Here is a 25,320-nt window from a genome sequence, read left to right as displayed (position 1 = left end):
ACCATGGGCGATTGTACCCAACGGATTCTAGCTTTGTGCGCTCGTAGCCCAGTAGCGGCTACGTGGCAGCGGGTTAGGTATTAGTGGATGGATTAAGCGATGACTTCATTTTAGGGAGTTTTCAGAAGCTGTCCTTAATATAGAGGAGAGCTAGCTGCCCAAGTCCTCGGGCTAGATTAATGCCAAACCTTAGCACGGACTGCCACGCTGGCAGTGGCTTTGCAGTACCTGTATTGTATCGGAATGGTTGCGATTCCAACCAGCCTATCCAGGTTGATGGAAGGGGTTGAATCGAATAGTTTGCAGGTTTATCGTGGTTATATGACATTTGTACAAGATCCATACATGCACATATGTACACAGTGAGTACTAACAACATACAGATGTAGTCAACTAGGTACATGAGTCATATCTGAAAGACGAGGGTTCGCCAAGTTACCCGTCTTACAATGTACACCGCTAGAGTGGTGCAAATCATCGCTGATTGGACAAGTGCATTGTAATGTGTTCAATCTAGTGTTCAAGATCGTATTTGGTTTCCAATTACATGTATCCAATATGTGTAAGCCGTAAGGGAACAACACCTCATGATGCACTCTGTATAAGCCCCTTTCCTTTGTGCCAATGCAAGTATTCAAAATATTCTAGGTAAGAAAAAAACCAAAAAAAAAAAACAAGGCGCGAAATCATCGTGGCTCTAATCATCCAAATCATCAATATTCTCAAACCCAACGAACGCACGTCTCAAAAAGGCCTGCCACACACTGTTGACTGGCTTCTTTTTTTGCCTCCAATCAGCGCTCGGACTATTCACATCGGCTTCGCTTTCTTCTTCGGCAATTCTGCCTGCGAGTTGGAAGAAGCTGCGCACCGTCAGATCTTTCATTTGGTAGACTTCATCATTTGTGCTGTACTCGATTTCGAAGTCGAGGCGCGGCTCGTCGATTTCGCCGGCAGCGATCTCCTCGTGGATCCGAGTGATATTCGCGTAGTATTGCGTATAGCTCAGCAAGGTGAACGCCTGATTCGAGTATGCTGGTCCTGGGGGGGCGGTGGGTGAAGGGGGCTCTGGCACTTTGAAGTTGGGTTTCTTTTTCTTGTCCTTCTTTTTCTTTTTCTGAGTCTCCAGAGTCGGAGAAGTATCGAGCTCGGTGTAGTCAACTTCAGAGATTGCATCGTATAGTTCGTGCGAGGACACATCAGCCCCGTTGGCGAAGTCCAAGTCCGTGATATTGTAGTCAATCACACGGAGGCTGGGGAAGAAGTTCGGGACCAAGCTGGGGGATACCAGTGACACACTGTACCGTTCCGCCCATGGGCCTCCGATCTTGTCCAAGAATTTGCGCTTCTTCTTTTCCTTCTTTCCCTTCTTCGCTGGGGCGACGTCTGAGTACCGTTCGGACCCTGAATCAAGCTCCTCGAAGATACCAGATGGAGGAGTTGGCAACGAGGACCACTGACTCCGGAGCGATTCAAGGTAGTCAGCTTTGGAGTTGATCGAAACCTTCTCGTCTACCTTGGCATCAATATCAACCTTGTTGCTATCCTGGATGATGAAATGGTCGATGTTCATATGGCCATAGAAGGTGCCGACAACGACATCGCGGTACAGGTGCATCCAAAGCGTATATTTCTGCCAGCACGTCTCATCCCAGTTCTGTTTCTCACTCGACCGGGCGGGGGGAACATGTCCCATGAGGATGGCTTTCATGTTGCGACTCCGCAGGATTTTCAACTGCACCCGCAGCCACTCCATGTGCTCGTATCCAGGCTCCGACTTGGCCTTGCATCCATCCACGGCGCTATTCGAGTCGAAGAAGTACATCGTATTGAGACTGATCACCGCCAGCTGACCGGGGACCACCTCGCTGGTGAACCAGCCTCCCAAAACAAAAGTGTGCCGTTGATCTTCCGGAATGAAGGAATTCCAGATCTCCGCGAACCGCTTTGTCCATTTATTTGGGCCCTCGTTGAAGATGTTATGCGGCATGATATCGTTGTTGCCGAACGTCGGGATCACTGGCACTGACAATTGAGATGCAGCGCTGGAAACCGCATGATCCTGACTGAAGATGCTAACCCATTTTTGCGATAGGTATGTATTCAGTTCCAGAATCTCATCCGCAGTACGAGGCAGTTTTTCATCATTGTCATGTCGGGCGGAATCACCAGTCCAAATCACAAAATCAATATCATCCTTCAAATTCTCTTCGATCCAGCGAAATGTCTCGTCAATCAACGACAGGGGCGAGTCGCATTCAGTGCCTTCGGCTCCAAAATATCCCGAACCCCCCTTCTTCCGGTGGCACGAGCGATCGATCGACGTTCCGGGCTTGTACAAACGGTCGGGATGGAAATCTGATGGTCAGCTCGTGTTACACAATTATACAAACTGCATAGGATCACAGTCATACCAGTTATGTGCAAAAATCGGCCGTGTAACTTGCGCGAGGCTTCGGGTTGGATCTCGCGCAGGGGCTGCTGTAAGGGGCTGCCAGAGATGGCGTCGGCGAAGAGGCCCAGCAGCAAGAAAATTGACTGCATGAGTGCGTCCTCTGAACCGAGTTGCTACACCATAGATTTTGTGGTTTTGTACGGGAGGAATTATTTTGGGCCGCAAGATCTTATCTGCAGGGTCACGTCACTGTTTCGGGTGCGGCAGCCGAAATGCCAAGGCTTTCAATGCACACAACCAAACACATCAAACATGTGAGAAGTGTAAAGAGAAAGAGTGAGGTTTTTATAAAAAAGACATAGAAAATGACATGCAGTGATTAGTTATATACAAAAACAGTCAATTCAATAAAGTTAACACCATCCCCAGATCGACGTGGTCAAAAGACCCTAACCAATCAAGTGACCACGTGCGAGCACCTTGCAAACAGTGAATACTTCATTCTTTTTGCTCGATGATCTTTGTCGCATGCCATGCTATGTTTGCTTGTGTTTGCTTCTCTCTATTATTTGGAAATATCTATATCTATCCATAAAGATCGTCTTCTTTACAAAGTTCAGTCTTCATTCATGTCTACTTGATCTCACTATTTTCCCTGGCCATTTCTCTTGCCTATACTTTAGGCAGGAGGTCGCCTGATCATCATCATTCCAGCTGACAGGAGGCTCAAGAAGCATCCACGAATTTGAAACATGCGTCTTCGTAATTTCTAGTCAGATGGCATGTATGCCATTCGCTCGTCGAAATCCCGCATACTAACATCCACCCAGGCTTAGCGGCAGGTATCAAAGTGATGTACATGAAGTTACAACTGCACCATCATGGAACCATGGGACTGCGGAGATCATTCTCCAACATCGGCATATTCTCCCTGACGATCTCCACAGGTAGCAACTTCGGCGAATCAGCTCCATCGTCAACAACAACACTTTAAAAGGCGAGCTAATAGCCACTTAGATGGTACAATTATACAAGACGTCGGGTCCTTTAGCCCCTGGTGTTGTAAGGGAGAATTCATGCGAGAATAAGAGGAGGCGATAAAGAAAAATTCACGATATGCAGTCAGGCAGCGTATTCCCAGCGCATGCTGATGTCCTAACAAAGCCAAAAAGAATATGTGATGCCAACTTAGCGGTCCCATGATGGTATTTTCCATTAGCGTACTAACATTTGTCATAAAATTTAGTACACCTCCTTACCGGGCCCAAGCTCGTCATGGTAAGTCCACCAACATCCGCGCGTTGGACCTCCCGATCAGTTGCAAATTTCTCACTGTCTCTTCCGTTATGATTTGTTGCGGTTGATTTTGTGTCTCTGGTGGATACCTTCTATCTCTCAGTAAGTCAAGGATTGTGACGAATATGGGCCGTTGAAGACACTGTCCAATTTTCGTTCAAGACCGACAGCAAAGACTACTGATGTCTCGCAGAGATGATATTCGTGGGTCGGGCTCAGAATGCCTTTGTGTTAAATCTGATGGCCGGGTATTTATTTTACCTAAAAACTGCTACCGGCAGTGATCGTGATCCTTGTCGTTGTTATATCTAGCTAATTTATCTTTAGAATGAATTGCTTCTTTAAACGGACTATCAGCCCTTCAAAATCTTGCTTTAGAGCTTTTTTCTATCTATCTTTGAGAATTTCTCGATATATTCAAGGCCGGCGCTATGGTGTTATATTCTCTAACATGATCTTCGTCCTACATTACCTAGGTAAGGCACTATAACTTATATATCTAGACTCCTAAATCACGGTTACTTTGTTGGGTTTGCAAATGTTTCTAGACAGGAAAGTCCCCACCAATCGGGATGCTCTGAGCTAATACTAGTTGGATTTTTGACTCACTGTGCTATAGATCTGAGCGCAAACACAATACATAGAATCTCAGAATGGTCACGCTTGATCCTATGATACAAGTGTTACTAATATAGTGTAGATATCATGAAGACTATCCATTGACATCCATCGCGATTTAACGTTTGGTTCTTTATACATCTTCAGACAAAAACAATTAAACACAGAATGGGCACAACGCCAGTCGCAAATGGGTTGTGTGGTGGGTTGACGCACTCGGTTGGCCGGCTAGGAAGACTCTTACCTAGTCCTCGACATAGTGAGTGAAACCTATGGTACGGAAACGTCAGAGTAGTGCTTGATCTAAATGAGTCAAAAATAGGACATTGTACTATCAGTATAGGTCTTTGACCATTCATTCCACATATATACATTTATCAAGTAACTATCTAGGTACATATATGTGATAAATTTGGAATGAACCTAGGCTTGTTCATCTCCACGGCCTTCCATTAGAGCAAGAGGTCGGGCCTTCCTCGGTCTCCTATCGCTTAGTCCTACGTTTGGTTCATCCTATTGATCAACTAGGTTGTCTCTGATAGTCTATCACTCATTTGGTGCGTAGAAAATTGTAATGAACACAGGTTCCATACGCAATCCTTGATTTTACCTGCAGGATTCACGTCAAACTGGGACAGAGATCGATAAAGATTGTATTATCAGGTAAAGGTTTCATGAATGATATTTCCAACCAAAAATCAGACTGAAAGGCAAAAGCTAGTTGTTGAGGAGTTGGGCAAGTCGTTGCTTTAACTCCTTCGCTGCAGCAGTTTGCTCCCTCGAAATTTGCAATTCGGCCTCCAGGGAGGCATTCTTTTCTCGAAGCTCGTTTAATTCCCTAGTAGCACTTGCGGAGTTCGTCGCATTCGCTCGCAGGGTTTCCAGCTCTTTGCGCATAGCCTGCTGATTCTGTTCATGAATTCGGATGGTTTGAGTCTGTTGAGCATTTGCGTCGCGCAAATATTCAATCTGAGACCGCAGGGAAGCAACCGATTCCAGCTCACGGTAGATGGTCGCGAGGGACAAATCTACCTCACCAGACAATGTGCTATACCGCGATTTGCGCTGGCGGCGTCTTGGTTCGGCGGTGCCGGAATCTGCAGGCATGCAGCTGCTTGCAGTATAGTCACTGCGCGCATTTGTTGGGACCTGGCCAGCAATCACCGCGAGTTTCGCGCCGGGAGTTGTATTGTAGTGTGCCTGGGCAACTTCCAGCTCATCGTTCCGCAGTGCTGGGGCCGGTGTCAGAGCATTTGAATCGGCATTGGTAGTTGAAACTGGGGCGGGAAGCTCTGCTTGCGATGGCCGAGGAGACGTAGGTGGTGTTAGTACCGGAGGTGAATGATCCCAGCCTCGGGCGACACATATCGCACAAAACAGGTGATTGCCGGAATCGCGTGCCCACCCGTTCGGCAGGCAGTGGGGGTGAAATGCCAGTCTGCAGGTATTGCACAGCTCAAGGTTGTCTAGTTTGTGACAAATGCAGCACTGATCATCATGTGTTGACCCAGCTCCTATTTGAATATTAGGTCTCCAAATATACATTTCAAATGTGCATTGACAGGCTCACGTCTCCAGTCCTTGAATCTCTGGACTTGAAAGGTAAAAGGTTGATCAGCAACCCGAGCCAATATCATGGACCATGTTTCAGGCTGCATAGCGCCGGGCGTATCTGATACAGGAACAGAGATGGGCTCCTGGGGATTCTCCGGATCATTTGAATCGACCTGCGGGGACTGGCGTCGCTGTCGTTTATATTGTGCACCTCGAGTTGGGCTTTTCGGCCGTGTTTTCCTTACATTCTTGATGCGCATCACGGCTATTGATGCATGGAATATTGGAAATACAAACACATCCAAATCTGCAGATTCTAGCTGGCATGAGGATGCGGGCAAGAGGAACTAGGCGCCAGAAGATTTCGTAGGGAAGTGCATGTCCAATCTCTGTCTCGAAACCTCTTACTAACCTACCCAACCCCACCCACCTAGATAGCCAATCGCATTTTAGATTTGTAAACCATTGGATGACAAATTTAAAGTAGTGTCCGAGCTATCTGCAGGTTCAATTATTGATTTTTCATCAATGCCGATGACTCGCGATATTGGCTATTGTTCTTAGATTGGTCATCAACCCCGCCAACCCTAGAGCACCCGTAGACAGCATTGCTGCGAGGGTGAGCTCAACATGACGAAATATAAATAGATGTGTCTGCACCGTTCGAATATGCTCTATTTCAGCTCATCTTCAGACCCGATCATCTCTGCATACAAGAACCTTGAAGAAGACCGTTGTGACCAAACATGTCTTGCCCTTCCCCCACTGCTATCGTTTTGATTGACCCGTACAACGATTTTCTCCATCCCGAAGGAAAATTGACATCCGCTCTAACAGACCTGGAGGAGAAACAAACAATCCAGCATATCAAGGAGGTTGTTGCGGCGGCTCGCCTCCACCATATTCCTATTTTCTATGGTCTGCATCAACAATGGACCCCAAACCACTATCATGGATGGCGCCATATGACTACCAGCCATGTACGACAGCAAAAAGTACGCCTCTTCGAAGAGGGCAGCTTTGGTGCTCAAATTTACGAGGGTCTTGAGCCGGACTTCACGAACGGCGATGTGCTTGTGAGCCGTCATTGGTGCAGCGAGTAAGACCCAATCCATATATATCAAACAACATTTCGCCGTTTATGTGACTGACTCAGCTTTATAGTTCCTTCTCGAACACCGATTTGGACTTCCAGTTGCGTCAACGTGAGGTCAAAAACCTCGTCTTTGCAGGGTTAACTGCCAATACCTGTCTGGAGGCCACCGCACGCCACGCGTACGAGCTGTAAGTTGTGATTGGTAAGCAGGATTTCTGATAGATGACTAACGTAACAATTCTTATAGTGGTTATCAAGTTACGATGCTGTAAGAATCTTTGTTCGCATTTAAAACTCACGCTAATGATTTCAATAGAGGCAATGCTACTGCTGGATGGTCTAAAGAGCTTACTGATGCTGCGACGGAATTGATTTGGCCACTGTTTTCACAGGTCCAGACATCGAAGGAGTGGGTGGACAGCCTTGACGCAAAGCATCTGTGAAACCACAATGGCATGGTAGTAACTTAGGAGTGGGAGCTAGTGTTGAGGTAGTTTGACCGAGAAAATCCAAAAAAAAGACGAAGGGAAAAACCATGCATCGTTGAGAAGTAGTAAATTATATTATCCGCCGTAAGATATATAACCTGCTCACATCTCACTATCGACATAGTTGCCTCCCGCTGCCAGGGTTGCATAGTATAGATCTGTCTCCGCGCAAATGACCATTCTGCCCTTTCCAGCGAAATTGAAATTCGCCGAAGTGGCTCCAACATAGATCTTGCCGAGGAGCTTACCAGATGGGTTCCAAACCTGAACACCATCACCACAGCCGGCATAGACATTACCCCAGGAGTCGCAATGAATACCTGTTAAGAGATGTAAGCGTCAGCTATCGCAGGATTACAATCACTTTGTTCGTAATGCATATGGAGAGCGCGGCTTTACCGTCTGGTGCACCGGAGTTGACAAAAGCAAACAGCTTGCGATTTTCGAACGTGCCATCTTCCTTCACGTCATATCTGTAGCTATAATTGTTGTATCTCAGAGTTAGATTTGCTGACAATACAGGAGAGGTAATATAGAAGCACGTACACAGAAGCCGGGCGGGTGAAGTTCATGCCAAAGAAGCCGTTCGAGATTCCAGTATCGGTAATGTATGCGTAATCGCCATCAGGAGAGAAAGTAAGGCCTATGACGAGTTCAGTCTCAGGTGGGAGGATCGGATGAAAAAAAAGCTGAAAACGTTCGTACCGTTCGGATGATCGAAATCATCTGCTACAACTGTCACTGCACCAGTGTCGGGGTTGAATCGGTAGATTTGGTCTTGGAGGCCAGGGGCCGGACGGAAATCTTGGACCCAGCCATAGATTGTGTCGGTGAAGTAAATCTCTTTGTTCTTCGGATGGATCGCTACATCGTTGAGAGAGTTGAATTGGCGGCCAAAGTAGTTGTTGAGAATGACTATTAAATTTGGCCGTTTGATTAGCTCCTGATGTCTCTTTTGTGAGAGAACCACGAACCGGTTGAGTTGTATGGCTTTTTGGGGTTAACGACAGACAGGCCAGGGGGCTTGTCGTCTCCTTGGCCTTCACTCGTGAATATGAGCTGTCCGCGATAGTTTGTAGCTCCTGCAAATCCCGCAGTCAGCTTCTCTGCTTGAGGACTGAGCGATTTCTTGTTTTGGGGTTGATTTCACCATTCGGATTGACAACCATAGGTAACGATGGAACAGTAGTGACATTGACGAGACCCACAGCGTCTGTCTTGTCGGATACAGCAGCGGCTTGTGCCAGAGAAATCTTTTCAATGATTGCCGACTTCTTCAAACCCGTGCTTGCGTTCTTGGCACCTGCGTTTTGAACGAAGAACACCTCATCGGTTTCTCTCGACCTGTGCCAGCAAGTACAACATTAGAGACGAGAATCGCTTCATATTGATGGCATCTGGGCCGCACATACCACACGACAGCCTCATGAAATAGAGGGTCCTTCGAGGAGTGTGCAATTCGAGTCAATGTTGGACCCTTTCCGATGATTTTCAAAAATTCTTCGTCATATACATGGAAAGGCCGCTCGGTGAGACTGTCCCCTGTTGAGCCAGGGGGTACAAAGACCTATTATTTAACGAACTGTTTTAACATGGGCTTTCCTTTGAAGAACGACAATCCCTACATTTGTTGCATTGAACTCGGCGGGCGGCCGAGTGTTGTTCAAAACATTGAATACCCTTTGGTCAATGATTTGTGCTTGGTCTGGGACATTGGTCGAGATGACAGGTGACACAAACGATTGGGAAATAACAAAAAGCGTTAATAACAAGGTAGATCTGGACATATTGCAGCGCGTTTCTTCGTTTGTCGCAAGTGTTGCAAATGGCAAATATGGGGATTCTGACCGGTACGAGGGGAGATCAGCCATTTATGCTCCCTCAATTCTTTGTCGGTGATTGCGAATTAAGTTTCGTAGGAGAGTCTGGGGGCGGGGGAGGTGGAGTAAACCCCCATGTCGTGAAATATTCTGCATAGAAATGGTCTAGTCCGCCAATCAAGGTTGCGTACCCCACGCTCTCTCCCTCGGGCTGAAGTATGTTGGGTGGGATATAGTCCGGTGCCTTGACCTTACACTCAATCAGGAGCTTCACCCGGAGATGCTCCGATAATCGGCCCCGCAGCTCCCCGCAGATCGACGGGAAGCAAGGGATGACACGGGAATTGTACGGCGAAGTTTAGAATTTCGTTGTTTAGACCAAGCTAACAGTAGCATTGATTGGCAATGATTCCTTGTGAAGAGTAGAAATTGTAGAATAGCTGGCGAGTTAGCTGCGGTGGAAAGCAACCCGGTAGAAGATCAATTGCTTTGTCAGGTCCTGAAACAAACATATCCACAACTGCCTCAAGAATTGGTGACCTTGGCGCGGAGTTCGTTACTCGCGATCTAACCTTACCAGCCCGCCCGGAAGAATGTTCACCCCACACAAACATGACCTCGTTGCACCGAACCCATCAAACGAGCCACCCCTCTGCCCCCACCAGGCCATCTCCTTTGCTTGAACTGTACCTGCCAAGTACGAGGCATCATTCGTTATAAAACATGATGACCTGCCATCCGTTTCGCACCGACGCGCCCGTGGGTTCTCCACCGCTGCATACATACCGGCTGATTCAACAGAGCTCTCGCACCTCTATCGTAACATCATCAAGAACGTGGAACGGATGAAACATTATGGGCTTGAGAGCTTTCACGCTGTGAAAATTATTTTAACCCATTCCACCAAAAAAGAACATGTATCATTAAAGCAAGTAGCATTTAGATCCTAACTGCGCTGGAGTGATAGAAAACGGAAGCACGATAAATATGATGGGTACTGCCAAGAGTAAGAATAATGACCCTATATCGTTGCAGTATGGAAAATTCATGCTACAAGATTCCATCCTTCTTGCTCATTTTCTGTCTCATCCTTGGAGTCCAACTCAGAAGCCGGCAACCCATATGAGCCAGACTGTGGGTCTTTCGAAGTTTTCCTGGAGTGAATTGACGCCATCCATCATGGCTACTCTTTTGTATATGTCAATAAGTATACCGAACACGTCTTCATACCGGTTCACTCGCAGGGACAACTGCCGTATATCAAAATTGTCTTCTATAACGTAATTGAGATATAATTGCTTACTTGAGCCCTAGAGAGCCATGCGAAAGCTCGAGGAACCAGAAGAATGTAGTCAACGCTGTAAGTCCATAAACAGAGCAGTCCGCCTAGTTTTTCATCCCTTGTCGATGGACAAGGTCTTGTGAAGGGCCAGTCTCGTATTGTCTTCCAGCAATGGTCTCACCGGGCGCTTCCCCATATGCGCGATGGTCCAGGCCACTACTTAAAGAGAACGGAAGTATAGTCTGGACGTTTGACTAGGTAGCCCTAACGATCACAAAATTTAGGGCGATTTTGTTTTTCTTCCCGTATCAGATTCCCATATCAGAGAGCGTAACCAGAACGGCCCTCCAATATGAATTCCTCCCCGTTCCAGGCTGTAGGGTCATAACTCCATGTTGTGTTAATTCGTAGCTTGATTGGACAACCAAGCTGCAAATTGTGGGGCAACATTTACTGTGTGCTTGGCTGAGATGAGGAATGTATGATTACGAAGCGAATGGTGGTCTCGTAGGAGGGGCTGAGAATTGACACTGGCAGGAATAACACCAACGCTTCACAGTGTTTCCAGCCACTTACCTATGTCCGAAAGCACCGTCACAGAGGATCGGACCTGACCTCGTCGTCTTCAAAGAACTGGAAACCAAATTGGGATGCTGTCAACTCCACTGCGGGATATTGAGGTGACCGGGATGGTTGGGTGTCCGGCGGCTTTGGCCAGTTCGGCCTTCCTGCTAGACTTATCGAGCAATCCGTATAGCTTTGTTCAAGTGTTCAGTCGTGTGGTCCATTTTGATGTCGCATTGTTGACAGAAGTAACTCCACTTTTGAGGAAAGATCTTATACGGGTAGAGTGTGCAGAGCAGCCTTAGGTCCTGGCCCTTACATAATAACATAAAAACTCGAAATAACTCTACATAAACAACCACGTGTGATAATTCATATGCACCTGTATATATACTGATTTATTTGACTCAATATGAACCATATCTAACAAAGACAAGCCCCATAAGGCCATTTATTATTTGATGAGTAGTGCCTTGACGATATCTGGGCTGCCTTCGTTTGCTGGAGAGTGCCTTGCCCCCAAGATAATGCGTCATGTCTATCAGGCGCTTAGAAGTTGGTCGAAGCCATCCGCTTGTTAGGGTTTGTCCAATAAAGATCCTCTCTCTTTTATCAATACGGCGGCTGAGTCGAAGTCTCAGTCTCAGCTATATGAGGACACCAGTTCACCACGAACCAGCTTTCTCATCATATCAAAATGCTCTCATTTCACTGAGTTGCTTCTACAGCTATCATTTTTAGAATATCCAAATAAAGACACTCAGCTCGACAATGCCGAGCAAATAGACCAACAGAAACTGAAATTTTAGCTTAAGTACGTTGATTGGCACGCCTCACAACCTAATGACGTATCGATCTAAATTGGAGTGTTATATTCGACTATTCTGCCACTAGAAAAATTCAAGATATGGTGGATTGTACCAATACTAGCCCTCAATCTTCTCTTTCTCATTTCTCCTTGTGCTCCCGTCACCATTTCCAACAAGATTTGAGGTCCCCGTGATGATCCACATATGATGGGCTGTATCTAGTTCACATTGGCAGACCAGTTTGACACCGTAAATGTAGACTTCCCGCCGGTGAATGGCTCTGTTCCAAATTGCATGGCTGGAGGGAGTGCAACTTATTAGTATATTGCACTTTTCAGGACACTTCTCTCTGAAGTCACGTACTGATGAGATATTGGCTGCCGGCTGGATAGCCTTGGTGCTGAGTCAAGTAGTCAAAGAATCCCTTGATATCCCCGCTCCAGGAGGTAATAGGGCTGGAAGAAACAAAGCTGTATGTCTTCTGCGCACCGTTGGCACCATACCACAGCTCCCAGGTATTGCCGCCCACGGAGGCCGTCGCAATCTGGGAACCTATGGGTTGTACCTGGCCATATCTGGCCAGCCTGAGCGTTTTAGATAGTTAGCAATAGACGATAAGAAGCCAAAGCAGGCGGAAATACCAGATCATGAGTTCATAATCACCGCTATAGGTATTGTGGTTGATATCTGCGGCTGTGAAAAGGTCATACGAGACATCGGCGCGGATATTGGTGTTGTCGTAGCTCCAGTTCACCGAAGTAGGAATACTACTAATTTGACTAACGTGCTGCTTCTTCAGGTTGACTAAACCTGAGTTGGGGTAGCTCTTCACGTTGTTTTCACCCCCAGACCAGGTCCATGTGGTGTACCACGAGATGCCTGAGCCCGAGACGGAGTTGACGTAAGAGCACTGGGAGCCAGTCCCAGAGTCCTTCCCCCAAAGATTGTTGTTGACACTGTAACTGCCGCTGGCATAATAGCCATACTGGTCACATAGCGTCTGTTGCTGAGCGAATGCAGTCGTAGCTAGCGCAAATAAAAAGGGAGTGATTTTCATTTTGGATAGCAAGCAAATGAATTCTTGTATGAAAGAACTGGAATGTAGTTTCGCATCCTAACGCGATATCTTCAGAGACTTTATAGTTGTGACAGTGGCACAGCGGACTCGACCCATCCTTTCCATTTCTATCAATTATCCGCATGAAACAGCGGAATTCGCTATAAACTCGAGATATTCTGTGTTGAGAGCACTAGAATACAGGCTATGAGTCTATACTATAGGCTATAACGAGTTTCATGCTATCAATATAACCGGAACAAAAACTGGAAACCATTGCTACCCGATCAAGTAAGTATATCCAACCAAAGGAAGCCGGAGCTATTCCATACTCCTGAAGCGGTATAACGCCTGGCATCAAGTATTCGCTGAAATTTCCTCTTCCGGAGAAACTCCCGTGTTCGCTACGGTAAAGATCATTGCTCCCTGGCGTTGCTTAGTGGGCTGCGCGTCCTTCATAATGCTCAGCGCTCAATCTGTGGACACTTTCCCGCTAAGTGCTAACATAGTGTTTACACTAGATTTGTCCAACAAAAGTACTTTGTTCGTATATGACGAAGTAGCTAGTTGTTCGAGCAGGGCTGTGGTGTTCTCGGAGTGCCTGATGCGGTCACTTTCCTAAACGCTGCCTCGTGGTGCTAGTAGTGAGCTATCATCCCAATTGCCCTTAGCACAAAGCTTTATTTTCGAATAGTCGTGTGGGATTCTCTGTCATGTCTTGTCAGTTTTATGAGCAGGCAATATCCTTTCCACGAATTTATCACGCGTATGGCCAGAAAAAGTGCTCTTTTTCCGTGTGGTTGCTCGAAGTGCTACGGTACGTAGAATTCTGCTAGCGTTGCTACCAGGATACTGTAACACCTATTCTTGCACATTGTCTTTCCTTCTAAGATACAGGCACGAAAAAGTCGAGCTTGTGGATTAAAGCCCACAGATCTGAGGTTAGGCTTAGAGCTTTCAAAAAGGGAGAAGATCCTTGTTCGGCTAGGTGCACAAATACCCAACGAGAAATCTAGGAGCTGCACTAACTAGACCTATGCAAGGGTATTTGGGAGGGCCAATCAAAGAGGATATTGGATGCTATTGAGCTTTTCTACATATTTCGGCCAAGACTGGAAAATCGCAGATATTAAAAGACTCAGAATGCCGACACCAAACGCCGAATTATGGGGAGCTCATCTTCCACTAGCTTCTCATTTCTGGAAGTTGTATTGGGTTGGCCCGTTCTCCACCAGAACGCTCCATGTAGTCGGACCTCAGGCCGGGGCGGGCTGCCTGTGCTGATGTCTACCTAGAGATGACACAGCCCAGGGAGTCAAAAAACTAGATTTAGAAAGAATCTGTGTCTAACATGAAACTTGAGCTGGGATTAAAGGGGAAGATATGAAATCTAAGCCACTTGAGAAACATGGAATGCATGTATGTATTCTGTTTTTATCCACATCAGATTTTCATATGTTCGGAGGCAGTAGCCAAACATAGTGATTGCTTTCAAAATCTCTATTTACGTCTCATTTGATTTGATAAAGCCGGTGAGCTAAAGAAAAGCTGCGCTAATGAAGCAAACCGTATATAGACAATTATCACACGTCATAGATGATGCCAGGCATGCCCTGCGCAATGGAACCTTATCCTTTCCGTTTAACAACCGAGAGAGTGGGAGCTTCTGGTACATGAAAAATCCTCGTAATTCCAAATCCGTTCCTAGAATTTTTAAAAAACTATCGGGGACAACAGATTGACTATGGTGCTTGGGCATGTTTCCAAAGCTCCGTCTGCCGCCCTCGATTAGCAGAATGCAAGCCACATTTAGGATGAATGATAAACTGACGGTGACTACATCCTGCTAAAGGAGTGGAACCACTTCGAATTCTACCGGCTACGGGCGATTATCCCGTGAGACAACACCTTGTTGATAGGTTCGACAGCTGTACGGAATCCAGGAAACGTTTTGCTGCAGCCTTGGCCAACTGCATAAACCGAGCCCACCGGGAAAAGACCCTGTTTCGATTGGAGCTTCTTCAAACACGGGATTATGGCCTGGAATCCACTATTTGGTTCAGGTTGATAGGCCGGGTGACGGGAGCTAAGGATATTCCATCTGTCACGCCGAGAAGTGGAGAACTATGCGCCCCATTCGGGAGTTGTCAGTTTTCTAACTACCGTGAGACTCGCCAAATCAGGAAGCTCGTCCGACAAAGGTAGTAGTCAAATTGAGCTGTTATAAAACAAGGGTCCAGAACATGCGCAGGGTGCCCCACAACGATTTCGATTCGGTCTAGTTCAGCCTGGTCTTTTAATTAGATGCATATCCTAGATAGATATCTCTAATCCGAACTAAAAGGCTCTTGATACCACTTCCTACACTCCTGTCGCGTCCGCTCCCAAGTCAAAACATAGCCGAGCTAGGTGTATTGAAATCTCAGGTACGCTTTCGAAAGAAGTGGGGCTACAAGTTACAAAGCGACTGTTCCCTTGCCTGTAAATTCTGGTAGTAGTCAAGAACATGTGTTCTCACTTATCTGGAGCTAGGCTGAAGTTCAAGCTTTGGTTCAGTGGTGCCTTTTCGTTGATGATATTACGACATGATTTCGATATGATTATCAATAGGAGAAGACTTTTCAAGAGTTATAACAAAGTCGCATTGTTCTTCTTAAACCTCAATCTCTCCGATAGAAATAACAAGTGGTTCCCTGAAGCCCTAGTCTTTCCTGTCCCGAGGATCTCACGACCCAGATTCCCTATATAAATTGGGCACTTCAGAATGAAATGTAGCCTACTCAATAGCAGACTTCGCATTGTCAGGTAGAGATCAAGAGCATCGCAATCAAAGGGCATTTGCGATAGCGTTGTACGCAGCCTTGGGGTTATAGCCCCCATCAAAGAGCAATGGGCTGGAGCTGGAGCGCCACGAATCCTGTAAAAAGAAAATCTGGTATCAGTATACTATTTTTTCCTTCCTTTTATTGAACTGGGCATTTACCGGGTCAGCGACTCCCCAAACAGTGATTCCTACACACTTTGGCTGGTTCAAACAGGCGTTGACAACCTATGGAGAGGATTATTAGCTGTGAGCTCAATTGGACTCGCATTGGAATGATGGAACAAACATTGACATAGTCAGTGGGGTTGGCACCAGCAATATCAAGCTCAGTGATAGCAACCTCCTTGGTTCCTGCAGTAGCAAGAGCGTTCAGAGCTGTATAAGGTTGTCAGCTAATGTTAGGTCGAGAGGAGACATGGAGTACTTATCCAGCAACCGCTGCACCAGCGCCGGCGCCCAAATGAGTCTGCGAGCCTAGAAAGGAGTGAGTGGTCATATACGGTGAATTACAATAGTGGGTGTATCTTACCAATTCCGTCGATTGGAATACCGGCAGCAATCCATTTCTTGACGTGACTGATCATACCGTTCGTCTTGGAGTAGGAGGCGGAATCCAGACTTTGCAAGATCAGAACATATGCAAAACGATTAGAGCCAAGGGACATAACTCACTTGTAATCATTGATGTAGAGCTTCGCATTTGGGTCCGTAGCACGGGCTGTTTCGAAAGCGATCCGTACAAAGTCTTCTCCAATCACATTGTAGAAGACGCTGTTACGTAGAGAGCCGTCCTCGTTGAAGATCTCGTTCACAACGTCCTTGAATAAGTTAGCGAAGTGCCTTTGAAGGACTGAGACTCTTGATTTCACGTACCCAGGCGTAGATCTTGCCCTTGTAACGGTTCATCACAGTGGTAATGTGGTTCTTCATGACATTGATCAGAGTTGTCTTGTCTGTGATGGAAGATACCCAAGATGGGAGCTGGGAGTGCCACACTTGATGAGTTTAGCTAGCTGCTCTCCTTCTGGATCCTGGGATCTCAGCACTTACCGAGAGTATGACCACGGATCAGCTTTCCATTAGACTGAGCAAAGTTGACCTAGAATATCTATTAGAAACACAAGAAGGAACAAGAAGGCTAGGTTCATACCAGATAGTCCGACCCAGTGAAAGAGAACTGCCCACGGTTTGCTAATTTCTCACTTAGGTTCTTATACTATAATTGCCCCATAAATTATGATACTTACGCTCAGTAGCATCCCACTTCATGCTGTTCTCCGGAGTCAGTTGACCGAAATCGGCCTTGATGATTGCGGGGGTCTTTGCGTTTTTATTCAAGGTGTACTGGTCACCAATGTTTCCGAGATATTTCTTGCCGTGAGCCTTGAATTTGGCGTCAATGCTCACAGAGGCCTGTCGGGCTTCAACGGGTCCGGAAAGGGCTTGACCAGCGAAAAGAAGAGCCAGAGCGGCTGCCTTGAATTGAACCATCTTGGGAAACGCGTTGGGGATTTGAACTCAAGGAATGGAAACGATAATGATAGAAGACTGAGACCGTTTGGGAGGGTTGAAGAGACTATTTATATAGGGCAAAAGCTAGCTTGTCATGGAGCGAGACAGTCATAGTTGAGCATTAGATGGCTCAATGGAGTTGTTTCCCCGATCTGATGAGTATCATCTGTCTCTTTCACTGATGTGGAACGGATGTTGCCTATTCCATCCAATGTCCTAGCATTCGACTCAATCACCTTTTGCCTAAATGGTTGTATAGCTTTAGCCTGGGCGCTGATCTCTAGGCACGATCAGACCATCCAAGCTCCCTTTGGCCCAGTAGGTCCACTGTAAAGTCTAGCCTATACGTTTGATGATGGAAGGACCATAAATTCTTGGCTTGTGGCCAGGGGGAAAGCAAGACGTTTAGTTAAAACGAAAAAAAGGGTCCTCCTGGGTGGAGACAACGCGGATTGAGGATACTTTGGCGGTTAGTGGAAACGAAAAAAGGGTCCTCCCGAGTGGGGACTACGGGAATCGATCATGGTTTAGCGGTCATCGAAACCAATCATCTTCGACCTCGCTAAGGTTAGGCTTGTCCCAGTTTCGAATACTTACATACTCAAACTCATTATCGGCTTCCCCTGTCAAATCTGCCGAGGAACCTCCGAGGGTCATTACGACATTCTTTTCGAAGACACAATAAACAACCCACACAATCAAATAAGCCATCAAACTTTAAATGTTTGAAGATTATTGTGTCTTATAGTGAAACAGCCCTGGGATTATGATGTCTCAGTGATTATATCCATTGAGCGTTGCCATCGGCACCGGCATGTATGTTCATACTCCATTTACGGCGTGAACCCAGTCTCACGAGGCATATCAACAACTAGACTTGTACAAACTTAAACAATAGCCTGAAGAAAATCTTGGAATTGTACCTCGGTGCGGGGTTTAGGTCAGGTCTTATTTCCAGAAAGGCATAAATCCGGCGGACGAGTGGTTCTGGCTAATGTACTTTATCCAGAATAAGTTTTTTGAGAGCGAAAAAGGAAAAAGAAAGAGAATAATACCCAACACGTTTTCTTTCCCACTTGAAACAGCGTGGAGCTTAGTTGCATATGAAGGTAGTCGATCTCATATTTCCCGGCTAAACAAATAAACCATTCAGCTACAGTTAGATGATTTAAACACGATCGACCTCCCATCGAGAGGTTTTGTGTTTCTACTTGGAGACCTCCATTCCTCTTTCAATCATCATCACTGACGGAAATCTTCACCGAAATGATGTTCTTCAAGGCGGAGGTTGGCCTAGTGTCATCTGTTTTCTTTTTGCTCGCATCAGCGCCAGCTGTCGTCGCTGACTGCGCACTCCCGTCAACTTACAGTTGGACATCCACTGGCCCTCTCGTGAACCCCAAGTCTGGGTGGGTGGCACTTAAGGACTTTACCAACGTGGTCTTCAACAACAAACATGTCGTCTATGCATCAACTGCCAATGCAGCTGGGAACTACGGCTCTATGAGCTTCAGCCCCTTTTCCGATTGGTCTGGAATGGCATCTGCGAGCCAAAACGCAATGAGCTTCAACGCTGTTGCGCCCACTTTGTTCTACTTTCAGCCAAAGAATATTTGGGTCCTGGCCTACCAATGGGGCTCGAGCACCTTTACTTATCGAACATCAAGTGATCCTACCACCAATCAATGGTCATCGGAGCAAGCCCTTTTCTCTGGAAAGATCGCCAATTCAGGCACTGGTGCTATTGACCAGACCCTTATCGGCGACTCGACACATATGTACCTTTTCTTCGCCGGAGACAATGGCAAAATCTACCGCTCTAGCATGCCTATCAACAATTTCCCAGGAAATTTCGGGACGAACTCAGAGGTGGTGCTCAGTGACACCACGAACAACCTGTTTGAGGCAGTTCAAGTCTACACCGTCAAAGGGCAAAACAAGTACCTTATGATCGTTGAGGCAATAGGATCACAAGGGCAGCGGTACTTCCGTTCATTCACTGCTAGCAGTCTCGGAGGCTCGTGGACTCCCCAGGCAACGAGCGAGAGTAATCCCTTTGCCGGAAAGGCTAACAGTGGAGCAACCTGGACCAACGACATCAGTCACGGCGACTTGGTCCGCACCAACCCCGACCAAACAATGACAATCGACCCATGCAACCTCCAGCTCCTCTACCAGGGCCGAGACCCGAATGCCGGTGGCCAATACAATGCTCTTCCATACAAGCCGGGCTTGCTCACCCTGAAGAGATGAAGCGAGATTGTTGTTGCAACGAAGCCAATGGAGCCGTAATGGTGAACTTTCGGGGTTTTCGGGGTAACAATCTTGTGTGTCCGAGTGTATTCAGAGAAGGCAGATCCCGGGAAGGTTCGTGTCTGAGAAATGTGGCGGCGGATGGATATCATATTCGGGACCGGTGCCGGTAGTACTCTCTGGTGGCATTGAATTTAAATGTGAATAGAGACTCTTCTATTCGATGCTCGTCTACGCATGCATGTGTAACGATGGAAAGGCACGATTAGGGCCAAATATTTACAAACAAACAATGCATACTAGCGACCGCCTGACCACTTAACCCGCTAAACAATGATCTATCCTTTATTATATCAACCCAGAACTGAAGCTGAGGTAGAGGGTACAGAAATCACTTTAGGATAAAATCTCATCGATGGACTGATTCTTTTGGGTTTGAAGGATAAGAAGCTTGTTTGTATGTACTATTGTTCTATATATGGTCGTTCTTCCGGTTCAACGAGGTACCGAGTTCGATCCCAGCCCCGGCTGGGAGGGAGGAAGATTCTTTTTTTTGTCCTATATTGATTCATCGATAGATAGGTATAAGAGTCAAGTTTAGTGTGTGGCAAGGACTAGGATAGAATATAGATACTCATCTAATGCCATGGTCTCTAAATTCATGCTTCATTGGGGTGTAACTGAATTCATAACGGCGAATGACCCGCAGACGCATACCTCAGCCTCATAGGGATCGATGATTGAGGATCGATGAACAATTTACTGATTCTATCGAAATTCGCTAAAAGACAATATGATGGGAATATATATATGGGATACATGCGGTGGTTGGGAGTTGCTTGTAGTATTCTTAGTCATCTTTCCATTCGAGCATCATGATCAGATTCTCTGTTTTCCATATCCCGTTTGTCTTTCTTTTTCCTCTTCCAAGGATCCCTTCATCTTCCAACTCGCAGGCTTCGGCCCGAGAAAAATCCACATAGATCTGGGTATTGGAGACCCCGCGCATCATTGAGTTTGACATACCATCGGCCATACATCAGTCAGCTCATGATTTTCAATTTATGTTTCACCATAAAATCAATGGACTATAAAGATAGCATGTTTAATGGTTGTGGTAAAATAAATCTGATATCACATGACTTTGCTTACATCGGGTGGTTGTACTAAGTCAGGGGTTGGAATCGGAGACTTCGACGAAGCCCCGCAACCCCTCCTGTATCCGACTTACGTTGGCCTCTCTGACAGGGTCAGTCTGTTAGACGAATCGACCGCGAATTCTACGAAATGCAAGATACAACGAAGCAATCGCCGACATTCGAAGTTATTTGCCCCTTTTGAACATCTTACTGGTCGTCACCCTTTTATGAATCATGACTGAACCCAGCCAAACTCACGAGAAGATTATTGTTATCGAATCCAAAACGATTGAACGAGATGCAAAGCTAGCATGTGGCTAAGCCTGCAGTGTTGCCAACGCTGTCCCTGGCCTACAGTAGAAGAGCTGGGGGGGACTTTACCCACTGAGCTCTGCTATAAGTTAGTGAAAGGAGCCCTGTAAGAATTCCCACATAAGGTATAAGACATTTGGATAAATGGTATGACGAAAATGTTTAGTCAGGTATTCTAGTCAGGTATTCTAGTCCGTTTACTATCCACCAGCTCGCAGGATAGAACGAAGCAGGAAAGGAGGAGTGTTTTACGGTCCCGGGCAACCAAAAATTGGCCACACATTTACAGTTATGATACCAATGTCCATTACAGGGAGCATGCAGATCAATGGAATGGAAGTCGATATAAAATATCATTATCACATCCTCGAGCAATGTTCTTTTGATGTTCCAGGGGTTGGCCGGTTGGTGACATTGATAATGATTCATTGTGTTGTGAGAGATATATTTGTGCGGGTAATTATTTCAAGATTGCATGAGCATACTAATAAGTGCTTGTGATTGGATATGTACAAGTGTTTCAAACAAGCAACTGTACTTAATTCTTGATTTTGGAAATGTGAAAGTGAAAAGGGTTCGGATCTGCCCGCCCAGGTACCCCACACGCTCAAATTAGATGAGTCATCATCTCATTGATCAATGTAGAACCTCAGGGCCTCCTTTTGGAAAACCTGGAGACCGCACGCTCCCCTTTTCCACCCGTCTAGAGCTTGAACCTACCTAAAGCAAGCTCCTTGCTGTCTTCAAACCTCCAATTCATTGTTTCTTGATAGTATGTCGTTATTTATGAACATAGTGAGCCCATTGTGCAGGCCTACTATCTTTTCATTTGCCAGAAATTCAATCTGACAACTGCCTTCCAACTTTGGCCTGTCAATTTGCTAGCATAAACACGTCGATGAGGTGAAGTCTCCCGAATGCAACCCTAGTCACTGTTACCCTGCAAACCTGGAAATACTCTCTCTAGTCAGTATCAACTACTGGTAAAGATTGGTTGGGGAACTCAATCGACGGCACCATGTTAATCCCGTGTTTGCTATGCTCCCTTATATATAATCAACTGACGAAGTTTCCAGTGGCAGGCAGAAAAACAGTCGCCTTGAAGACCATCAACGCTTGCCATGCTCGTGAGACATCCTGTGAGCGCGCTATCGAAGAACACATCAAAAACCAAAATGCATCTCACTGTGGCTGCGTGATCTTGCGGACCTGTTCTGAAAGTTTCAATGTGAATAATACGGAAGAGAACCACGCTTGATTGGTCTACGAACCGATGCGAGAGCCTCTCTGGATTCTACAGAGACGACTTGCTGACTGGAGGCTACCATTACCACCCGCAAAGGCCTACATATATTTTTTCCTAGTTGCCCTTGACTTTCTCTAGTCAACTTTTGGGATTGCTCATACCGGTAGGCATTGTTTAGTGCCATGTCCTAACATAAAAAGCTAATCACTGAACCTAAGATATGAAATTGGCAACATTCTTGCGGGGTTTGAAAACGGAACATCTTCCCTCGGTTTTTATCAAACGATAGACCAGTGAGTCTATGCAATCTAAAGTCGACCCACTGACTGGTCGCACAGCGTACCGCTGCAACACTGATTTGGGGCCTCTTGACTGGAGAGAGTTGAAGAACATGGCACCTAAAATATCTGATTATGGGCTGTCAACAATCGCCAACCAGGATTAATCCTGAAAGCAGATCGGGGGACATCCCATTGGCGTATATCTCATACATCCAGACTACTACCGTGCCCCTGAGATAATACTTGGCTGTGGATGGGATTTCAAGGCTCATATTTGGAACTTTGGCGTTATGGTAGATTTTCTTCCTTTTGGTTGCCCCTTCTTCTACATGGAAAACAGTCCATGAAGCCTTGGTTCTCGATCTACATGGGTGATACGTACAAAGCTGACTATACACTGCATCAGATATAGAGTATGCCTGAACTAACAAAGTTAATCACTCAGGTCAATGATGCACAGGGTCGATAAAACGCCAGGTCACATCTAGCGGCGATGATCGTGCTGCTTGGACCCCGCCAGAAAGTCTGATTGCAGGGACCAACGCTATAGCGCAACAAAATTAGCCTCACCCTATACCCAAAGAGGCCGTGACTCTCTATAATAAGGCACGAGGATTCTTTGGAGGTCCATTTTTTCCTCAAAAGAAGTTTTGTGGACGATCACGCAAATGAACCTTTGCATGTCGCTAGTTTTAATTAGGATTATTTCGCCACGATGACTTCACTCCTGCCTGTACGCTAGAAAGTACTGTCCCATCTCTAGAAGAGGGCGAGCGGGAATCCTTCCGAAGTTTGTGCGAGGGATGCTCACCTGGCTCCCAGAGGAGCGAAGGATCGCGAGCTGATGGAGAATCCGTTGCTCAACCTCAAGAAATGAGACTGACTTCATTATTTGCACACCATTCTTAGTGTTCGGGTGAGAACAGGTGCCATGGTGCGATGTAAAAACCTTTTTTCGACGTTCTCTCTGTATCAATTTGTAGCGAGAACTCATAGAATGCCGTTTCATTAGAAGAATTTCGATAGAAACAATTTTTGATATTTTAAGACACCAGCTATGTCTCGAAAAAAGATATTGAGCTGATAAGAGAAGAATTTGGAATGAAGGACAAAATAACAATTGGAGGCTGGAATCAGTTGGCGCAAGTTTCTGGGAGTGAACGATGTTCTTGGCGAAACAACGTGTTTTCAATAGTAAACTTATGCTCCTTTACTAAAAGGTCATAAATCTACTAGGAATCGAGACCGCTTCCCAAGTATCTTAGTACATTTAAATGCCTCCGGTAACAAAAGGTCCGAGCGCATGTCACGCCAAGACACATTCCCGCCACGACAATCTAAAATTCATGGCCGAGGCCCGCTCAGCTCCGATGAGGATCGGGATCAACCATCCACTTGCAAAATTCTGCTCGCTAAGATTTCAGAGATATTCTAGCACAAAAAGAAATACCAACGTTCGTGCATACGGTCGCTTAAAATTCACTTCTGTGCTTTGGTTGGATAGTCCAAGAAAATGATATTTACGGGTAATTATTCCTGATAGCTGTTTTGCTGGACTAGCTAGCATGATTGCCAAGATGTCAAGGTAATCTCAAGCACTTGATTATTATGAGTGGCTGAATTATGATCAGGTATGATTGGGTGCATATGATGGTCCATTGCCGAGGGGTTTCTCCTCCTGTACCATCCACCTACTTTCAGTCTAACTTCGGCCCGGGGACCTGGCATCAGGGTTTCTCGTCTTCGGTCCAACCTCCGCCGGGACGGCGCTCTGTCACGCGAGATTTCATGTAATTAGCCTCGAGTGTGGGTGTTCATACGAACTAAACACGACGCACGGTCAGCCCGATATAAGTGAGTGGCGGATCCGAATCGCGGCTGATCAACTATTGGGGGACCCGGCCCGAAGTCAACTCCGTTCGAAGTGGCTCTAGGAAATGTATGGCCGCCAGAAACTGAAACCTTTATTCAAGTTGGCTGAAAGAGGTTTAGCGCATTGTGGGGAAGGACCCGTGAAGCATGCAACACGGAGGAAGCTCCGCGCTCACAATGGCGCACAGTGTTCCAACTTTATTTTCCTAAACGACCAGCCAAATGGGGACGCGCCTAGGAAGTATGCGAAAGGAGATTTTAGGCAAAAACACTAGACCAAGAGGCTCGAAGGCGAGAACCAACTTGATTGTAAGACAAGAGACACGGGAAGATGACCTCGCCACTCTTTTGCATCCAGCTTTAGGCGCAAGAAATGAATTAATTAAATTTCATATGTACATTCCGACATTTATCTAGATGCTAGTTACGGAAAATAATTACTCCCTGATTTTTTCTTAACAAGGTCGAATCTTGGCTCGAAACGCTAGTTAATTTTTGCGATTCCCTGCAGACCAGCCAGTAGTTAAATCCAAAAAGGGGCTCTCTGACCCCAGCTGTGTTGATGAGTCCTCGTTCGCCTCTAAACGGGATACAGGGCCGATAGCCCTGGTATCAGACCTTGGTTGACTTGGATGAATAAAAATGACAATGAGACGGTGTACCGAATCTGGGGGCGAAATGGTATGATTGGGGAATGTCCCGGTTCCAATAAGGATGCGGAGGTATCCAGATAAGCCACCGACTGGAGGCGCCTACTGCTGGCGAGGACAGGGGTCCGGGGTCACAAGGAAATGGAGTCTGGGGAACCGGAGACACGACTGATCTTTCCGAAAAAGGATTATTATCATTTCACAGGCAGATTTTCTCGATGGCCTCTCAATCTGAGACCTTGCATTATAAGA

General features: G+C 46.2%; 8 protein-coding genes across 8 annotated transcripts; 3 read left to right on the top strand and 5 right to left on the bottom strand.

Moving 5' to 3' along the window:
• Positions 1-697: 697 nt before the first annotated feature.
• On the bottom strand, positions 698-2,544 carry N7529_007601 (endopolyphosphatase; the record flags this gene model as incomplete). Its single annotated transcript, XM_057243128.1, has 2 exons — positions 698-2,358; positions 2,415-2,544. The coding sequence occupies 2 exons, from the start codon at positions 2,542-2,544 to the stop codon at positions 698-700; spliced, it is 1,791 nt and encodes a 596-aa protein (XP_057094666.1).
• Positions 2,545-5,026: 2,482 nt separating this feature from the next.
• N7529_007600 (uncharacterized protein) lies at positions 5,027-6,123 on the bottom strand (the record flags this gene model as incomplete). Its single annotated transcript, XM_057243127.1, has 2 exons — positions 5,027-5,823; positions 5,880-6,123. The coding sequence occupies 2 exons, from the start codon at positions 6,121-6,123 to the stop codon at positions 5,027-5,029; spliced, it is 1,041 nt and encodes a 346-aa protein (XP_057094665.1).
• A 486-nt stretch (positions 6,124-6,609) lies between these two features.
• Positions 6,610-7,402, top strand: N7529_007599 (cysteine hydrolase family protein; the record flags this gene model as incomplete). The annotated part of the gene is made up of 4 exons (XM_057243126.1): positions 6,610-6,962; positions 7,028-7,147; positions 7,207-7,227; positions 7,276-7,402. The coding sequence occupies 4 exons, from the start codon at positions 6,610-6,612 to the stop codon at positions 7,400-7,402; spliced, it is 621 nt and encodes a 206-aa protein (XP_057094664.1).
• Positions 7,403-7,549: 147 nt separating this feature from the next.
• Positions 7,550-9,318, bottom strand: N7529_007598 (SMP-30/gluconolactonase/LRE family protein; the record flags this gene model as incomplete). Its single annotated transcript, XM_057243125.1, has 8 exons — positions 7,550-7,767; positions 7,847-7,926; positions 7,994-8,090; positions 8,153-8,362; positions 8,422-8,506; positions 8,566-8,791; positions 8,860-9,014; positions 9,073-9,318. 8 exons carry the CDS (start codon positions 9,316-9,318, stop codon positions 7,550-7,552), a joined length of 1,317 nt encoding a protein of 438 aa, XP_057094663.1.
• A 2,822-nt stretch (positions 9,319-12,140) lies between these two features.
• On the bottom strand, positions 12,141-12,979 carry N7529_007597 (glycoside hydrolase family 12 protein; the record flags this gene model as incomplete). Its single annotated transcript, XM_057243124.1, has 3 exons — positions 12,141-12,220; positions 12,286-12,506; positions 12,564-12,979. The coding sequence occupies 3 exons, from the start codon at positions 12,977-12,979 to the stop codon at positions 12,141-12,143; spliced, it is 717 nt and encodes a 238-aa protein (XP_057094662.1).
• Positions 12,980-15,806: 2,827 nt separating this feature from the next.
• N7529_007596 (endo-1,4-beta-xylanase) lies at positions 15,807-17,294 on the bottom strand (the record flags this gene model as incomplete). Its single annotated transcript, XM_057243123.1, has 10 exons — positions 15,807-15,896; positions 15,963-16,028; positions 16,090-16,178; positions 16,248-16,277; positions 16,333-16,421; positions 16,476-16,621; positions 16,677-16,798; positions 16,854-16,902; positions 16,954-16,994; positions 17,051-17,294. The coding sequence occupies 10 exons, from the start codon at positions 17,292-17,294 to the stop codon at positions 15,807-15,809; spliced, it is 966 nt and encodes a 321-aa protein (XP_057094661.1).
• Positions 17,295-18,581: 1,287 nt separating this feature from the next.
• Positions 18,582-19,568, top strand: N7529_007595 (uncharacterized protein; the record flags this gene model as incomplete). The annotated part of the gene is made up of 1 exon (XM_057243122.1): positions 18,582-19,568. The coding sequence occupies one exon, from the start codon at positions 18,582-18,584 to the stop codon at positions 19,566-19,568; it is 987 nt and encodes a 328-aa protein (XP_057094660.1).
• Positions 19,569-22,097: 2,529 nt separating this feature from the next.
• On the top strand, positions 22,098-22,710 carry N7529_007594 (uncharacterized protein; the record flags this gene model as incomplete). The annotated part of the gene is made up of 3 exons (XM_057243121.1): positions 22,098-22,247; positions 22,384-22,428; positions 22,555-22,710. Coding segments are annotated over 3 exons (351 nt in total), but the record flags the coding sequence as incomplete, so codon positions are not given.
• Positions 22,711-25,320: the final 2,610 nt, after the last annotated feature.

Source organism: Penicillium soppii (assembly GCF_028829465.1).
Source record: "Penicillium soppii strain IBT 18220 chromosome Unknown utg000006l, whole genome shotgun sequence".
Taxonomy (NCBI): domain Eukaryota; kingdom Fungi; phylum Ascomycota; class Eurotiomycetes; order Eurotiales; family Aspergillaceae; genus Penicillium; species Penicillium soppii.
Note: the sequence above shows the minus strand (reverse complement) of the source record. Positions and strands in the feature narration are given on the sequence as shown.